Source organism: Pecten maximus, chromosome 7, assembly GCF_902652985.1.
Source record: "Pecten maximus chromosome 7, xPecMax1.1, whole genome shotgun sequence".
NCBI classification, from domain to species: Eukaryota; Metazoa; Mollusca; class Bivalvia; order Pectinida; family Pectinidae; genus Pecten; species Pecten maximus.
In genome coordinates this window covers 19,685,518-19,699,138 of record NC_047021.1, presented here as the reverse complement: position 1 = coordinate 19,699,138, position 13,621 = coordinate 19,685,518, and the positions used below count along the sequence as shown (strand labels likewise).

Below are 13,621 nucleotides of genomic sequence, written 5' to 3'. Positions count from 1 at the left end.
ATGTTTATAGTAGGATATGTCGTAACGTATCTAATAGGATATGTCGTAATGTATGTAATAGGATATGTAGTAATGTATGTAATAGGATATGTCGTAACGTATGTAATAGGATATGTCGTAACGTATGTAATAGGATATGTCGTAACGTATCTTTTATAATATGTCGTAACGCATCTAATATGATATGTCGTAACGTATGTAATAGGATATGTCGTAACGTATCTAATATGATATGTCGTAACGTATGTAATAGGATATGTCGTAACGTATGTAATAGGATATGTCGTAACGTATGTAACAGGATATGTCGTAACGTATGTAACAGGATATGTCGTAACGTATGTAATAGGATATGTCGTAACGTATGTAATAGGATATGTCGTAACGTATCTAATAGGATATGTGGTAATGTATGTAATAGGATATGTCATAATGTATCTTTTATAATATGGCGTAACGTATCTAATATGATATGTCAAACGTATGTAATAGGATATGTCGTAACGTATGTAATAGGATACGTCGTAACTTATATAATAAGATATGTCGTAACTTGTGTAATAGGATATGGCGTAATGTATATAATAGGATATGTCGTAACGTTTGTAATAGGATATGTCGTAACGTATGTAATAGGATATGTCGTAACGTATGTAATAGGATATGTCGTAACGTATCTAATAGGATATGTCGTAATGTATGTAATAGGATATGTAGTAATGTATGTAATAGGATATGTCGTAATGTATGTAATAGGATATGTCGTAACGTATCTAATATGATATGTCGTAACGTATGTAATAGAATATGTCATAACGTATGTAATAGGATATGTCGTAACGTATGTAATATGATATGTCATAATGTATGTAATAGGATATGTCGTAACGTATGTAATAGGATATGTCGTAATGTATCTAATAGGATATGTCGTAACGTATGTAATAGGATATGTCATAACGTATGTAATAGGATATGTCGTAATGTATCTAATAGGATATGTCGTAACGTATATAATAGAATATGACGTAACGTATGTAATATGATATGTCGTAATGTATGTAATAGGATATGTCGTAACGTATGTAATACGATATGTCGTAATGTATCTAATAGGATATGTCGTAACGTATGTAATAGGATATGTCGTAACGTATATAATATGATATGTCGTAATGTATGTAATAGGATATGTCGTAACGTATGTAATAGTATATGTCATAACGTATCTAATAGGATATGTCGTAACGTATGTAATAGGATATGTCGTAATGTATGTAATAGGATATGTCGTAACGTATATAATAGGATATGTCGTAACGTATATAATAGGATATGTCGTAAAAACTGGTAAACAGACAGGTAAATTCTATTGAAATAGACAACAACCCTTCCAACTGTCCAGATTTCGCAGATTTAAGAGTTAAGTTTATAAAACAATATTATTATTAAAGACATCCGAGTGTTTATAAGCTTATAGAACTATTTTCATGCAAAAATGTTAAAACCAAGTAAAGGTAATTTTTTTATGCAAGCAACAGATAAAAGAAAATGTCTTATGAATCTGTAGTTAGTGATTATTTAAAGTTCGTTCATTCAATTTAATTGTATTTAGTAATGTAAGTAATTATCCTCCGCCATCTTGAGAAGTACGTTCAGTATGATTCTTGTATTGTATCGCTTGCTTTGTATGTTTAAAGCCTACCGCGGGATAGGGAAGGATCCTTGAGCCATCCGGTTCAATGTTTATTATCATTTATTTATCAACGCATTTTTTTATTTTCTAAAATAGACCCCAAGATGAATAAGCTGACAAATATAATTCATTGAATGATTGTATATATTATCTTTGTTTTTTTTTTATCAAACCGTTCAGATCGTTTAAACATTATTTATAATCTGTTCCTAAATATGTATCAACCAAGATAGCTATCAAACTCACTTCGTTTCGATCGCCTATCGTACGCACAGTCACCTGCACAATACAATTTCACATTTATTCCATCGTGCGTGCGCACCCAGAACAGTATCTTACAGGATATATCGCTGTATGGAAGGGTAGAGATACTTGGTAGTAAACATGAAATAAAATGGAATGCGCGTGAGACAAAACGCCGCTGGCAGGCAGGCGAACTGAAACCAAGCTGAGGGCACTGACGTGTGTTACCAAAACAAACATATCGATACTGTCAGTTCGTCCATCAAACATCTTGTCATCGGGAAGGTACATCAACAAAGTCTACAAGCCAGCCAAACAGTAATGTACACCGCCGTTTTTCTTCTACAGCTGTATATGAAGTGGTTTCTTATAATAATATCAAGTCAGATACCAATAAAATTATAATGCAATACGATACACGTGCCTGAGACGACGCATTTGATAAACAATATACATAAGATCTATATAACGGAGTAAACACGAAAGGTTGATATAACGGAGTAAACACGGAAGGTTGATATAACACAGTAAAAATGGAAGGTTGATATAACGGAGTAAACACGGAAGGTCGATATAACGGAGTAAACACGGAAGGTCGATATAACGGAGTAAACACGAAAGGTCGATATAACGGAGTAAACACGGAAGGTTGATATAACGGAGTAAACACGGAAGGTTGATATAACGGAGTAAACACGGAAGGTCGATATAACGGAGTAAATACGGAAGGTTGATATAACGGAGTAAACACGGAAGGTTGATATAACGGAGTAAACACGGAAGGTCGATATAACGGAGTAAACACGGAAGGTCGATATAACGGAGTAAACACGGAAGGCTGATATAACGGAGTAAACACGGAAGGTCGATATAACGGAGTAAACACGAAGGTCGATATAACGGAGTAAACACGGAAGGTTGATATAACGGAGTAAACACGGAAGGTCGATATAACGGAGTAAACACGGAAGGTCGATATAACGGAGTAAACGCGGAAGGTTGATATAACGGAGTAAATACGGAAGGTCAATATAACGGAGTAAACACGGAAGGTCAATATAACGGAGTAAACACGGAAGGTTGATATAACGGAGTAAATACGGAAGGTTGATATAACGGAGTAAACACGGAAGGTCGATATAACGGAGTAAACACGGAAGGTTGATATAACGGAGTAAACACGGAAGGTCGATATAACGAAGCAAACACGGAAGGTCGATACAACGGAGTAAACACGGAAGGTCGATATAACGGAGTAAACACGGAAGGTCGATATAACGGAGTAAACATTGAGGACATTGCAACGGAAAGTTCAAATTCCGGAAACAAATAAAGTCTTGAAAAAGCGTATCAAGTGCTTGCATCGGTTACATATTTTTTCTAATATAAAACCGCGTGCTTATTAGAAACAGAACCAGCAGAAAATTACAGTAAACAAACCTATATAGAATACTATTTCGTATTGATTTAAACTTTTCCTTAATTATTTGAGACTGGCTGTATCAAACAATTAACTATCTATTATCACATACCTATATCATCGTTTTCTGATCTAAGGGCAGATGACAGAGAAGAACAAAATAGCGATATTCAAACGAGTCCATTCTACCGGCATACATATTAGATACATATAATGTCATTAATATCATCTACAGTTTCTAGAACGATTTGTGTATTGGATGATCACGTGACGTAGAAATGGGTGTTTCCCTCTCACATTAGAGTTTCTCGGACATTTTAGTTCATTGATTAAAAAATGAATCATTAATGTGCCATTTTAATAAATGAAGTGTTTCTGCTAGAACGTTCATAATCGATAGTCCCCGTATCATAAACGCATTTATGACGTCATGTGGCTAAGGGGGGCGTCATTGATTGATTTTCGATCATGCCGGCTAATGTATTCCTGCTGTTTCAATTAATCGGCACACTTCATTTCTTGTGTGGAATTGCTAAGCTTGCACCAGACACGGCTGGTTGCTGAGGTGTTCGCGGGAACATTGCTGATCAGCGGTCATCGATCACCAACCGACTGACGTCTGAGTTAAAAACTGCCGCCCTACTCACAACGCACAACACGCTATATACCTACAGATCAACACCTCTCTATATTTGGTGTGAAGACAATCATCAAGTTATCTTTGTCTTAACAGTGAATTATGCATGTTTCTGCGCGTGTAATGAAGCGTGCACGGCGAGTGCAGACAATTAAAGTGTCACTCGTTACCTCATGATAGTCTCGTAGGGATAGGTTTGCACGTGATACTGCTACATACAACATTTATTACATCTTTGAGCTCCTCGGTGTTCCCGAGTACACAATTCTTGGAAAACGACATGGAAAATGGTGTGTTGACCATTGATCGTAAAAATTAAATAGGACAATGGTACAGGGCCGTTCAGTTTACAATGAAACTTTCTGGCATCGTAAATTTATATAGAAACTGAACGAAGAAAGCTTCAAAGAAAGTTGCAATCTCTATTTAATATATACGCACGTGCACTCCTTTGAGAAGGACTACAAGACCATTCTGTGTTGGAGATTCGCCACCTCTTGCAGATAGCGCCTGCTAATGAACCATGAAACCCCAAATCATCGGTGTCAATATCACACAAACCTAGGACTAATCGGCTGGTTCTGGGGCAATCTCATCACACCAGGGACTTGTTTGACGGGAGGGGGAGTAGGGTAGCGGGGGACGTGCTGTGATTCAATCAACGTGTAACTAACCCAGGGAAGACACGTGCCCCTATCTGCCTCAATTACACAGCTTAGTTATCGGACGAAAGCGTGTTGAAATAGGATCGGATACATAGGTAGGCAGTGTCGTATAATTTTCACTTTTTAAACTTATCTATTTATAAAAAAAATCAATTTCAGTGTTTTAAACTTGTCTAGTATTGAAAGGAAAAACATCACCAGTTTTAAGTGGTTGGTGTATAATATGGCGTCTTAAAGTTGTAAATGTTGTCAAAGCGAACATATCACAGATGATAACGACCAGAGAATCAGATGAAAGCCGTGTCGGAATCTATAACACTCAGAAAGGGACTTGTGTAGCATTGACGGTTAATTCCACACGACATCACAGCAAGCCTTAAATGCTGCGAAGTGTTGAAATACCTGATAAATATCGCCAACCATTAAAATACCTACTAAAACAGAAGTTTGTTAAATTCTATTAACGAGTACTGTCTGGCGCTCCGTATTACGAGAATACACATAGAATGTTTGTGTAATGTTTCGTAAATTTTGGTATAATTGTTTTCAATTATGTTGGTATATATTGTGTAGGAAAATATGTAGACACTAGGGATAACGTAAATATACTTACTAAACATAAAAATAACGACGATTAGTGCTGAATGTCCGGATCCCACAAACCGGGCACGGGTCCGGATATTAGTTGTAGATCCATCCATTGCCATATCATTATCCCTCAAAAAAGATTTTTGAAAAGTGTCATAATCCCAATATGTTTTTGATAAAATTCCAAACTGTTTTGAACTCCACACACTAGAGAGCGTCACCAGCAAGTCTACTGCGGGACAGCCTTCGCCACACGTTGCACGAGATTACAGCGGTACGTATCCTATCACAGCCGGGACAGCCAATCAACAGCGCCAGGTCTGTTGTGGTGTAGTAACGCGCGTGACCCTGGACGGTGGGGGTCAATCAGAAACAGTCCTTCTTCGAACATTCCTCTCTCCTAACACGCCTCTCCGTCAGTTTGATAGTCCGACACCTCAACTGGCTGACACGTTTACGTAGTGACTGCTATAAACTCCATTAAATAAATCGACACGTGGGTTGCTAAGGTACGTGTAATGTTGCCAGGTGTTATGTACCACAGGGACCCTATCAGTGGACAGAATACGTAAATTTAAACCAACTCCGTATAATTGTCATTTGTGTGATATCTAAGTGGGTCGGAATGTTTCTTGGGTTACAAACATGTCGATAGACAACAGCGACAGGTTTGCACAAGTTACGGACGGTATTCCGTCTGTAGTTACTGTTGAACACTTCGAGTTGTTACCTTTTTTTAAAGAATGAAATCAATGCCTATCTGAAAGATAAAACCAACACGTAAAAAGTTTGATTTCTTGTTTTGTGAAAGTAAATGTTAAATATAACGTGTTTTTAGAAACATTTATCTTTAGTACGAAACTGGCACCAGACATTTGTTGACGTTGTGATGCATTCACCCAAATGCATGAGCCTGTGCACGTGCGATTGCGTGCGATAATGACGTATCACAACTCTACCGCCGTACGTACGTAAGTACGATACCAAACCAACGCTTGTGAAGAAAAATTCAAGTGGTTGGTCAATGCAATGGTAACGTTTTACTCGAAGTTTGACTCTTCCGTACTGTTGTCGACTATAGTCGACATAATAAAGGGTTTCTCTTCCCCACTGTCGACTATAGTCGACATGATAATGTGTCCCTCTTCCCCACTGTCGACTATAGTCGACATAATAATGTGTTCCTCTTCCCCACTGTCGACTATAGTCGACATGATAATGTGTTCCTCTTCCCCACTGTCAACTATAGTCGACATAATAATGTGTCCCTTTTCCCCACTGTCGACTATAGTCGACATGATAATGTGTCCCTCTTCCCCACTGTCGACTATAGTCGACATGATAATGTGTCCCTCTTCCCCACTATCGACTATTGTCGACATAATAATGTGTTCCTCTTCCCCACTGTCGACTATAGTCGACAGGATAATGTGTTCCTCTTCCCCATTGTCGACTATACTCGACATAGTAAAGTGTTTCTCTTCCCCACTGTCGACTATAGTCGACATAATAATGTGTTCCTCTTCCCCACTGTCGACTATTGTCGACATGATAATGTGTTCCTCTTCCCCACTGTCGACTATAGTCGACATAATAATGTGTTCCTATTCCCCACTGTCGACTAAAGTCGACATGATAATGTGTTCCTCTTCCCCACTGTCGACTATAGTCGACATGATAATGTGTTCCTCTTCCCCACTGTCGACTATAGTCGACATAATAATGTGTTCCTCTTCCCCACTGTCGACTATTGTCGACATGATAATGTGTTCCTCTTCCCCACTGTCGACTATAGTCGACATAATAATGTGTTCCTCTTCCCCACTGTCGACTATAGTCGACATAATAATGTGTTCCTATTCCCCACTGTCGACTATAGTCGACATAATAATGTGCTCCCTCTTCCCCACTGTCGACTATAGTCGACATGATAATGTGTTCCTCTTCCCCACTGTCGACTATTGTCGACATAATAATGTGTTCCTCTTCCCCACTGTCGACTAAAGTCGACATGATAATGTGTTCCTCTTCCCCACTGCCGACTATAGTCGACAGGATAATGTGTTCCTCTTCCCCATTGTCGACTATAGTCGACATAATAATGTGTTCCTCTTCCCCACTGTCGACTATAGTCGACATAATAATGTGTCCCTCTTCCCCACTGCCGATTATAGTCGACAGGATAATGTGTTCCTCTTCCCCATTGTCGACTATAGTCGACATAAAGATATGATCCCCCTACCCCACTGTCGACTATAGTCGACATAAAGATATGCTCCCCCTTCCCCACTGTCGACTATAGTCGACATACTAATGTGTTCCTCTTCCCCACTGTCGACTAAAGTCGACATGATAATGTGTTCCTCTTCCCCACTGTCGACTATAGTCGACATGATAATGTGTTCCTCTTCCCCACTGTCGACTATAGTCGACATAATAATGTGTTCCTCTTCCCCACTGTCGACTATAGTCGACATACTAATGTGTTCCTCTTCCCCACTGTCGACTATAGTCGACATAATAATGTGTTCCTCTTCCCCACTGTCGACTATTGTCGACATGATAACGTGTTCCTCTTCCCCACTGTCGACTATAGTCGACATAATAATGTGTTCCTCTTCCCCACTGTCGACTATTGTCGACATGATAATGTGTTCCTCTTCCTCACTGTCGACTATAGTCGACATAATAATGTGTCCCTCTTCCCCGTCGCGACTTTACAGAGTAAGCTGACATTAGGTTGATCTGTTGAATACAATGATATATTAAAGGTGAATATCTGATGTAGTTAAATATTCTCAAAAAGTACGTAGATAACACTAACCTTTGTGTTTATATTTCAAAAACCAACATTCCAAAAATGAACTACCAGGGACGAGCCTAATAACTACTTCCGGTACTGAACCCAGAAAGAACACAAAGTACGGAAAGAGTTGATTGTGGCATAATGTGGAGTAAGCGTGCTGATAGAAAAATGTAATTTATATCAAATCACATTGCGTGTCTGAATTTACCGACCTTTACTATCATAGTTTGAAATTCTGACGTCCACATCTAGATCGTCCCAGACGACAGAATGTAGGATGAGCTGGGTGAACAGATGTTTTTAAACAATCATTTAGTAGCATATCTTAACTACTTCTAAATGTTTTAATCCTAAAGATTATCGAACACATTTTCATATTTTTGACAGAAATATTTAAGTGGTATGTTTATAAAAATGTATAATTTTGTACACTACAAACCGTTCAATCATAGTACTGGCCATTTGATAATTGATCGGGTACTTGTTTGTACACCCTCGGAGGATTCTCTAAGTTAATTAGGTACATTTTAATAGTTAGTTATTATCTTACACAACTTGCATCAATGCCGTATTTTTTAGGGAATGTATAATTGAATATAAGCTCAGCAGGAAATGGATGGTGTTGTAACATTGTAGAGCCATTTATGCAGTAAAACATCTACAAAACAAAATATAATATCCTAGATTTCCGAGTCGAAGATACATTCACAGACGTGATAGATTACAAAACCTGCATTTTATCGTCCCTTGAGGTTAATTGATTAACTAACGACATTTAAATACAGTTATTTGAAACATGTTTCCATCATTTCTTAGATTCAATTTCCATCGTTGTAAAATTTCGAGTTACATCACGGTTTTCGACAAAAAAGAATGCCATCAATCCAGTACAGTACCAAGTTAGTATGACATTGTATAAGCTCCACGTGAGTATTTTCGAATTTACAGATCATGCATCTCGAAGTGTACACGTGTAGTTCATCACCACACATGGTGTAACTAAATAAAGGTCATGTAACACTGTCACCACCACACATGGTGTAACTATATAAAGGTCATGTTACACTGTCATCACCACACATGGTGTAACTAAATAAAGGTCTTGTTACACTGTCACCACCACACATGGTGTAACTAAATAAAGGTCATGTTACACTGTCACCACCACACATGGTGTAACTAAATAAAGGTCTTGTTACACTGTCACCAGCACCACACATGGTGTAAATAAATAAAGGTATTGTTACACTGTCACCACCACACATGGTGTAACTAAATAAAGGTCTTGTTACACTGTCACCACCACACATGGTGTAACTAAATAAAGGTCTTGTTACACTGTCACCACCACACATGGTGTAACTAAATAAAGGTCATGTTACACTGTCACCACCACCACACATGGTGTAACTAAATAAAGGTCTTGTTACACTGTCACCACCACACATGGTGTAACTAAATAAAGATCTTGTTACACTGTCACCACCACACATGGTGTAACTAAATAAAGGTCTTGTTACACTCACCACCACACATGGTGTAACTAAATAAAGGTCTTGTTACACTGTCACCACAACACATGGTGTAACTAAATAAAGGTCTTGTTACACTCACCACCACACATGGTGTAACTAAATAAAGGTCTTGTTACACTGTCACCACCACACATGGTGTAACTATATAAAGGTCTTGTTACACTCACCACCACACATGGTGTAACTAAATAAAGGTCTTGTTACACTGTCACCACCACACATGGTGTAACTAAATAAAGGTCTTGTTACACTGTCACCAGCACCACACATGGTGTAACTAAATAAAGGTCTTGTTACACTGTCACCACCACACATGGTGTAACTAAATAAAGGTCTTGTTACACTGTCACCACCACACATGGTGTAACTAAATAAAGGTCTTGTTACACTGTCACACATGGTGTAACTAAATAAAGGTCATGTTACACTGTCACCACCACACATGGTGTAACTAAATAAAGGTCTTGTTACACTGTCACCACCACACATGGTGTAACTATATAAAGGTCATGTTACACTGTCACCACCACACATGGTGTAACTAAATAAAGGTCATGTTACACTGTCACCACCACACATGGTGTAACTAAATAAAGGTCTTGTTACACTGTCACCACCACACATGGTGTAACTAAATAAAGGTCTTGTTACACTGTCACCACCACACATGGTGTAACTAAATAAAGGTCTTGTTACACTGTCACACATGGTGTAACTAAATAAAGGTCATGTTACACTGTCACCACCACACATGGTGTAACTAAATAAAGGTCTTGTTACACTGTCACCACCACACATGGTGTAACTATATAAAGGTCATGTTACACTGTCACCACCACACATGGTGTAACTAAATAAAGGTCATGTTACACTGTCACCACCACACATGGTGTAACTAAATAAAGGTCTTGTTACAATGTCACCACCACACATGGTGTAACTAAATAAAGGTCTTGTTACACTGTCACACATGGTGTAACTAAATAAAGGTCATGTTACACTGTCACCACCACACATGGTGTAACTAAATAAAGATCTTGTTACACTGTCACCACCACACATGGTGTAACTAAATAAAGGTCTTGTTACACTGTCACCACCACACATGGTGTAACTAAATAAAGGTCATGTTACACTGTCACCACCACACATGGTGTAACTAAATAAAGGTCATGTTACACTGTCACCACCACACATGGTGTAACTAAATAAAGGTCTTGTTACACTGTCACCACCACACATGGTGTAACTAAATAAAGGTCTTGTTACACTGTCGCACATGGTGTAACTAAATAAAGGTCATGTTACACTGTCACCACCACACATGGTGTAACTAAATAAAGGTCTTGTTACACTGTCACCACCACACATGGTGTAACTAAATAAAGGTCTTGTTACACTGTCACCACCACACATGGTGTAACTAAATAAAGATCATGTTACACTGTCACCACCACACATGGTGTAACTAAATAAAGGTCTTGTTACACTGTCACCACCACACATGGTGTAACTAAATAAAGCTTTTGTTACACTGTCACACATGGTGTAACTAAATAAAGATCATGTTACACTGTCACCACCACACATGGTGTAACTAAATAAAGGTCATGTTACACTGTCACCACCACACATGGTGTAACTAAATAAAGGTCTTGTTACACTGTCACCACCACACATGGTGTAGCTAAATAAAGGTCATATTACACTGTCACCACCACACATGGTGTAACTAAATAAAGGTCTTGTTACACTGTCACACATGGTGTAACTAAACAAAGGTCATGTTACACTGTCACCACCACACATGGTGTAACTAAATAAAGGTCTTGTTACACTGTCACCACCACACATGGTGTAACTAAATAAAGATCATGTTACACTGTCGCCACCACACATGGTGTAACTAAATAAAGGTCATGTTACATTGCGCCACCACACATGATGTAACTAAATAAAGGCCATGTTACACTGTCACCACCACACATGGTGTAACTAAATAAAGGTCTTGTTACACTGTCACCACCACACATGGTGTAACTAAATAAAGGTATTGTTACACTGTCACCACCACACATGGTGTAACTAAATAAAGGTCATGTTACACTGTCACCACCACACATGGTGTAACTATATAAAGGTCTTGTTACACTGTCACCCCCACACATGGTGTAACTAAATAAAGGTCTTGTTACACTGTCACCACCACACATGGTGTAACTAAATAAAGGTCATGTTACACTCTCACACATGGTGTAACTAAATAAAGGTCTTGTTACACTGTCACCACCACAAATGGTGTAACTAAATAAAGGTCTTGTTACACTGTCACACATGGTGTAACTATATAAAGGTCTTGTTACACTGTCACCACCACACATGATGTAACTATATAAAGGTCTGGTTACACTGTCACCACCACACATGGTGTAACTAAATAAAGGTCATGTTACACTGTCACCACCACACATGGTGTAACTAAATAAAGGTCTTGTTACACTGTCACACATGGTGTAACTAAATAAAGGTCTTGTTACACTGTCACCACCACACATGGTGTAACTAAATAAAGGTCATGTTACACTGTCACCACCACACATGGTGTAACTAAATAAAGGTCATGTTACACTGTCACCACCACACATGGTGTAACTAAATAAAGGTCTTGTTACACTGTCACCACCACACATGGTGTAACTAAATAAAGGTCATGTTACACTGTCACCACCACACATGGTGTAACTAAATAAAGGTCTTGTTACACTGTCACCACCACACATGGTGTAACTAAATAAAGGTATTGTTACACTGTCACCACCACACATGGTGTAACTAAATAAAGGTCATTTTACACTGTCACACATGGTGTAACTAAATTAAGGTCGTGTTACACTGTCACCACCACACATGGTGTAACTAAATAAAGGTCTTGTTACACTGTCACCACCACACATGGTGTAACTAAATAAAGGTCATGTACACTGTCACCACCACACATGGTGTAACTAAATAAAGGTCTTGTTACACTGTCACACATGGTGTAACTAAATAAAGGTCTTGTTACACTGTCACACATGGTGTAACTAAATAAAGGTCATGTACACTGTCACCACCACACATGGTGTAACTAAATAAAGGTCTTGTTACACTGTCACACATGGTGTAACTAAATAAAGGTCTTGTTACACTGTCACACATGGTGTAACTAAATAAAGGTCTTGTTACACTGTCACCACCACACATGGTGTAACTAAATAAAGGTCTTGTTACACTGTCACCACCACACATGGTGTAACTAAATAAAGGTCTTGTTACACTGTCACACATGGTGTAACTAAATAAAGGTCTTGTTACACTGTCACACATGGTGTAACTAAATAAAGGTCTTGTTACACTGTCACACATGGTGTAACTAAATAAAGGTATTGTTACACTGTCACACATGGTGTAACTAAATAAAGGTCTTGTTACACTGTCACCACCACACATGGTGTAACTAAATAAAGGTCTTGTTACACTGTCACCACCACACATGGTGTAACTATATAAAGGTCTTGTTACACTGTCACCACCACACATGGTGTAACTAAATAAAGGTCATGTTACACTGTCACCACCACACATGGTGTAACTAAATAAAGGTCTTGTTACACTGTCACCACCACACATGGTGTAACTATATAAAGGTCTTGTTACACTCTCACACATGGTGTAACTAAATAAAGGTCATGTTACACTGTCACCACCACACATGGTGTAACTATATAAAGGTCGTGTTACACTCTCACACATGGTGTAACTAAATAAAGGTCTTGTTACACTGTCACCACCACACATGGTGTAACTATATAAAGGTCTTGTTACACTCTCACACATGGTGTAACTAAATAAAGGTCATGTTACACTGTCACCACCACACATGGTGTAACTAAATAAAGGTCTTGTTACACTGTCACCACCACACATGGTGTAACTAAATAAAGGTCATGTACACTGTCACCACCACACATGGTGTAACTATATAAAGGTCT

The 13,621-nt window shown here is 38.4% G+C and overlaps 1 protein-coding gene across 2 annotated transcripts in view; it reads right to left on the bottom strand.

Annotated features, from left to right (window-relative positions):
* The window catches only part of LOC117331829, a 63,831-nt gene extending 58,310 nt beyond the window's left edge, over nucleotides 1-5,521 (bottom strand). For both annotated transcript variants that reach the window (XM_033890751.1, XM_033890750.1), the window contains exon 1: nucleotides 5,275-5,521. In XM_033890751.1, coding sequence (XP_033746642.1) covers nucleotides 5,275-5,368 — 94 coding nt within the window. In that variant the 5' untranslated portion in view covers nucleotides 5,369-5,521. The remainder of the gene's footprint in view (nucleotides 1-5,274) is intronic.
* Nucleotides 5,522-13,621: the final 8,100 nt, after the last annotated feature.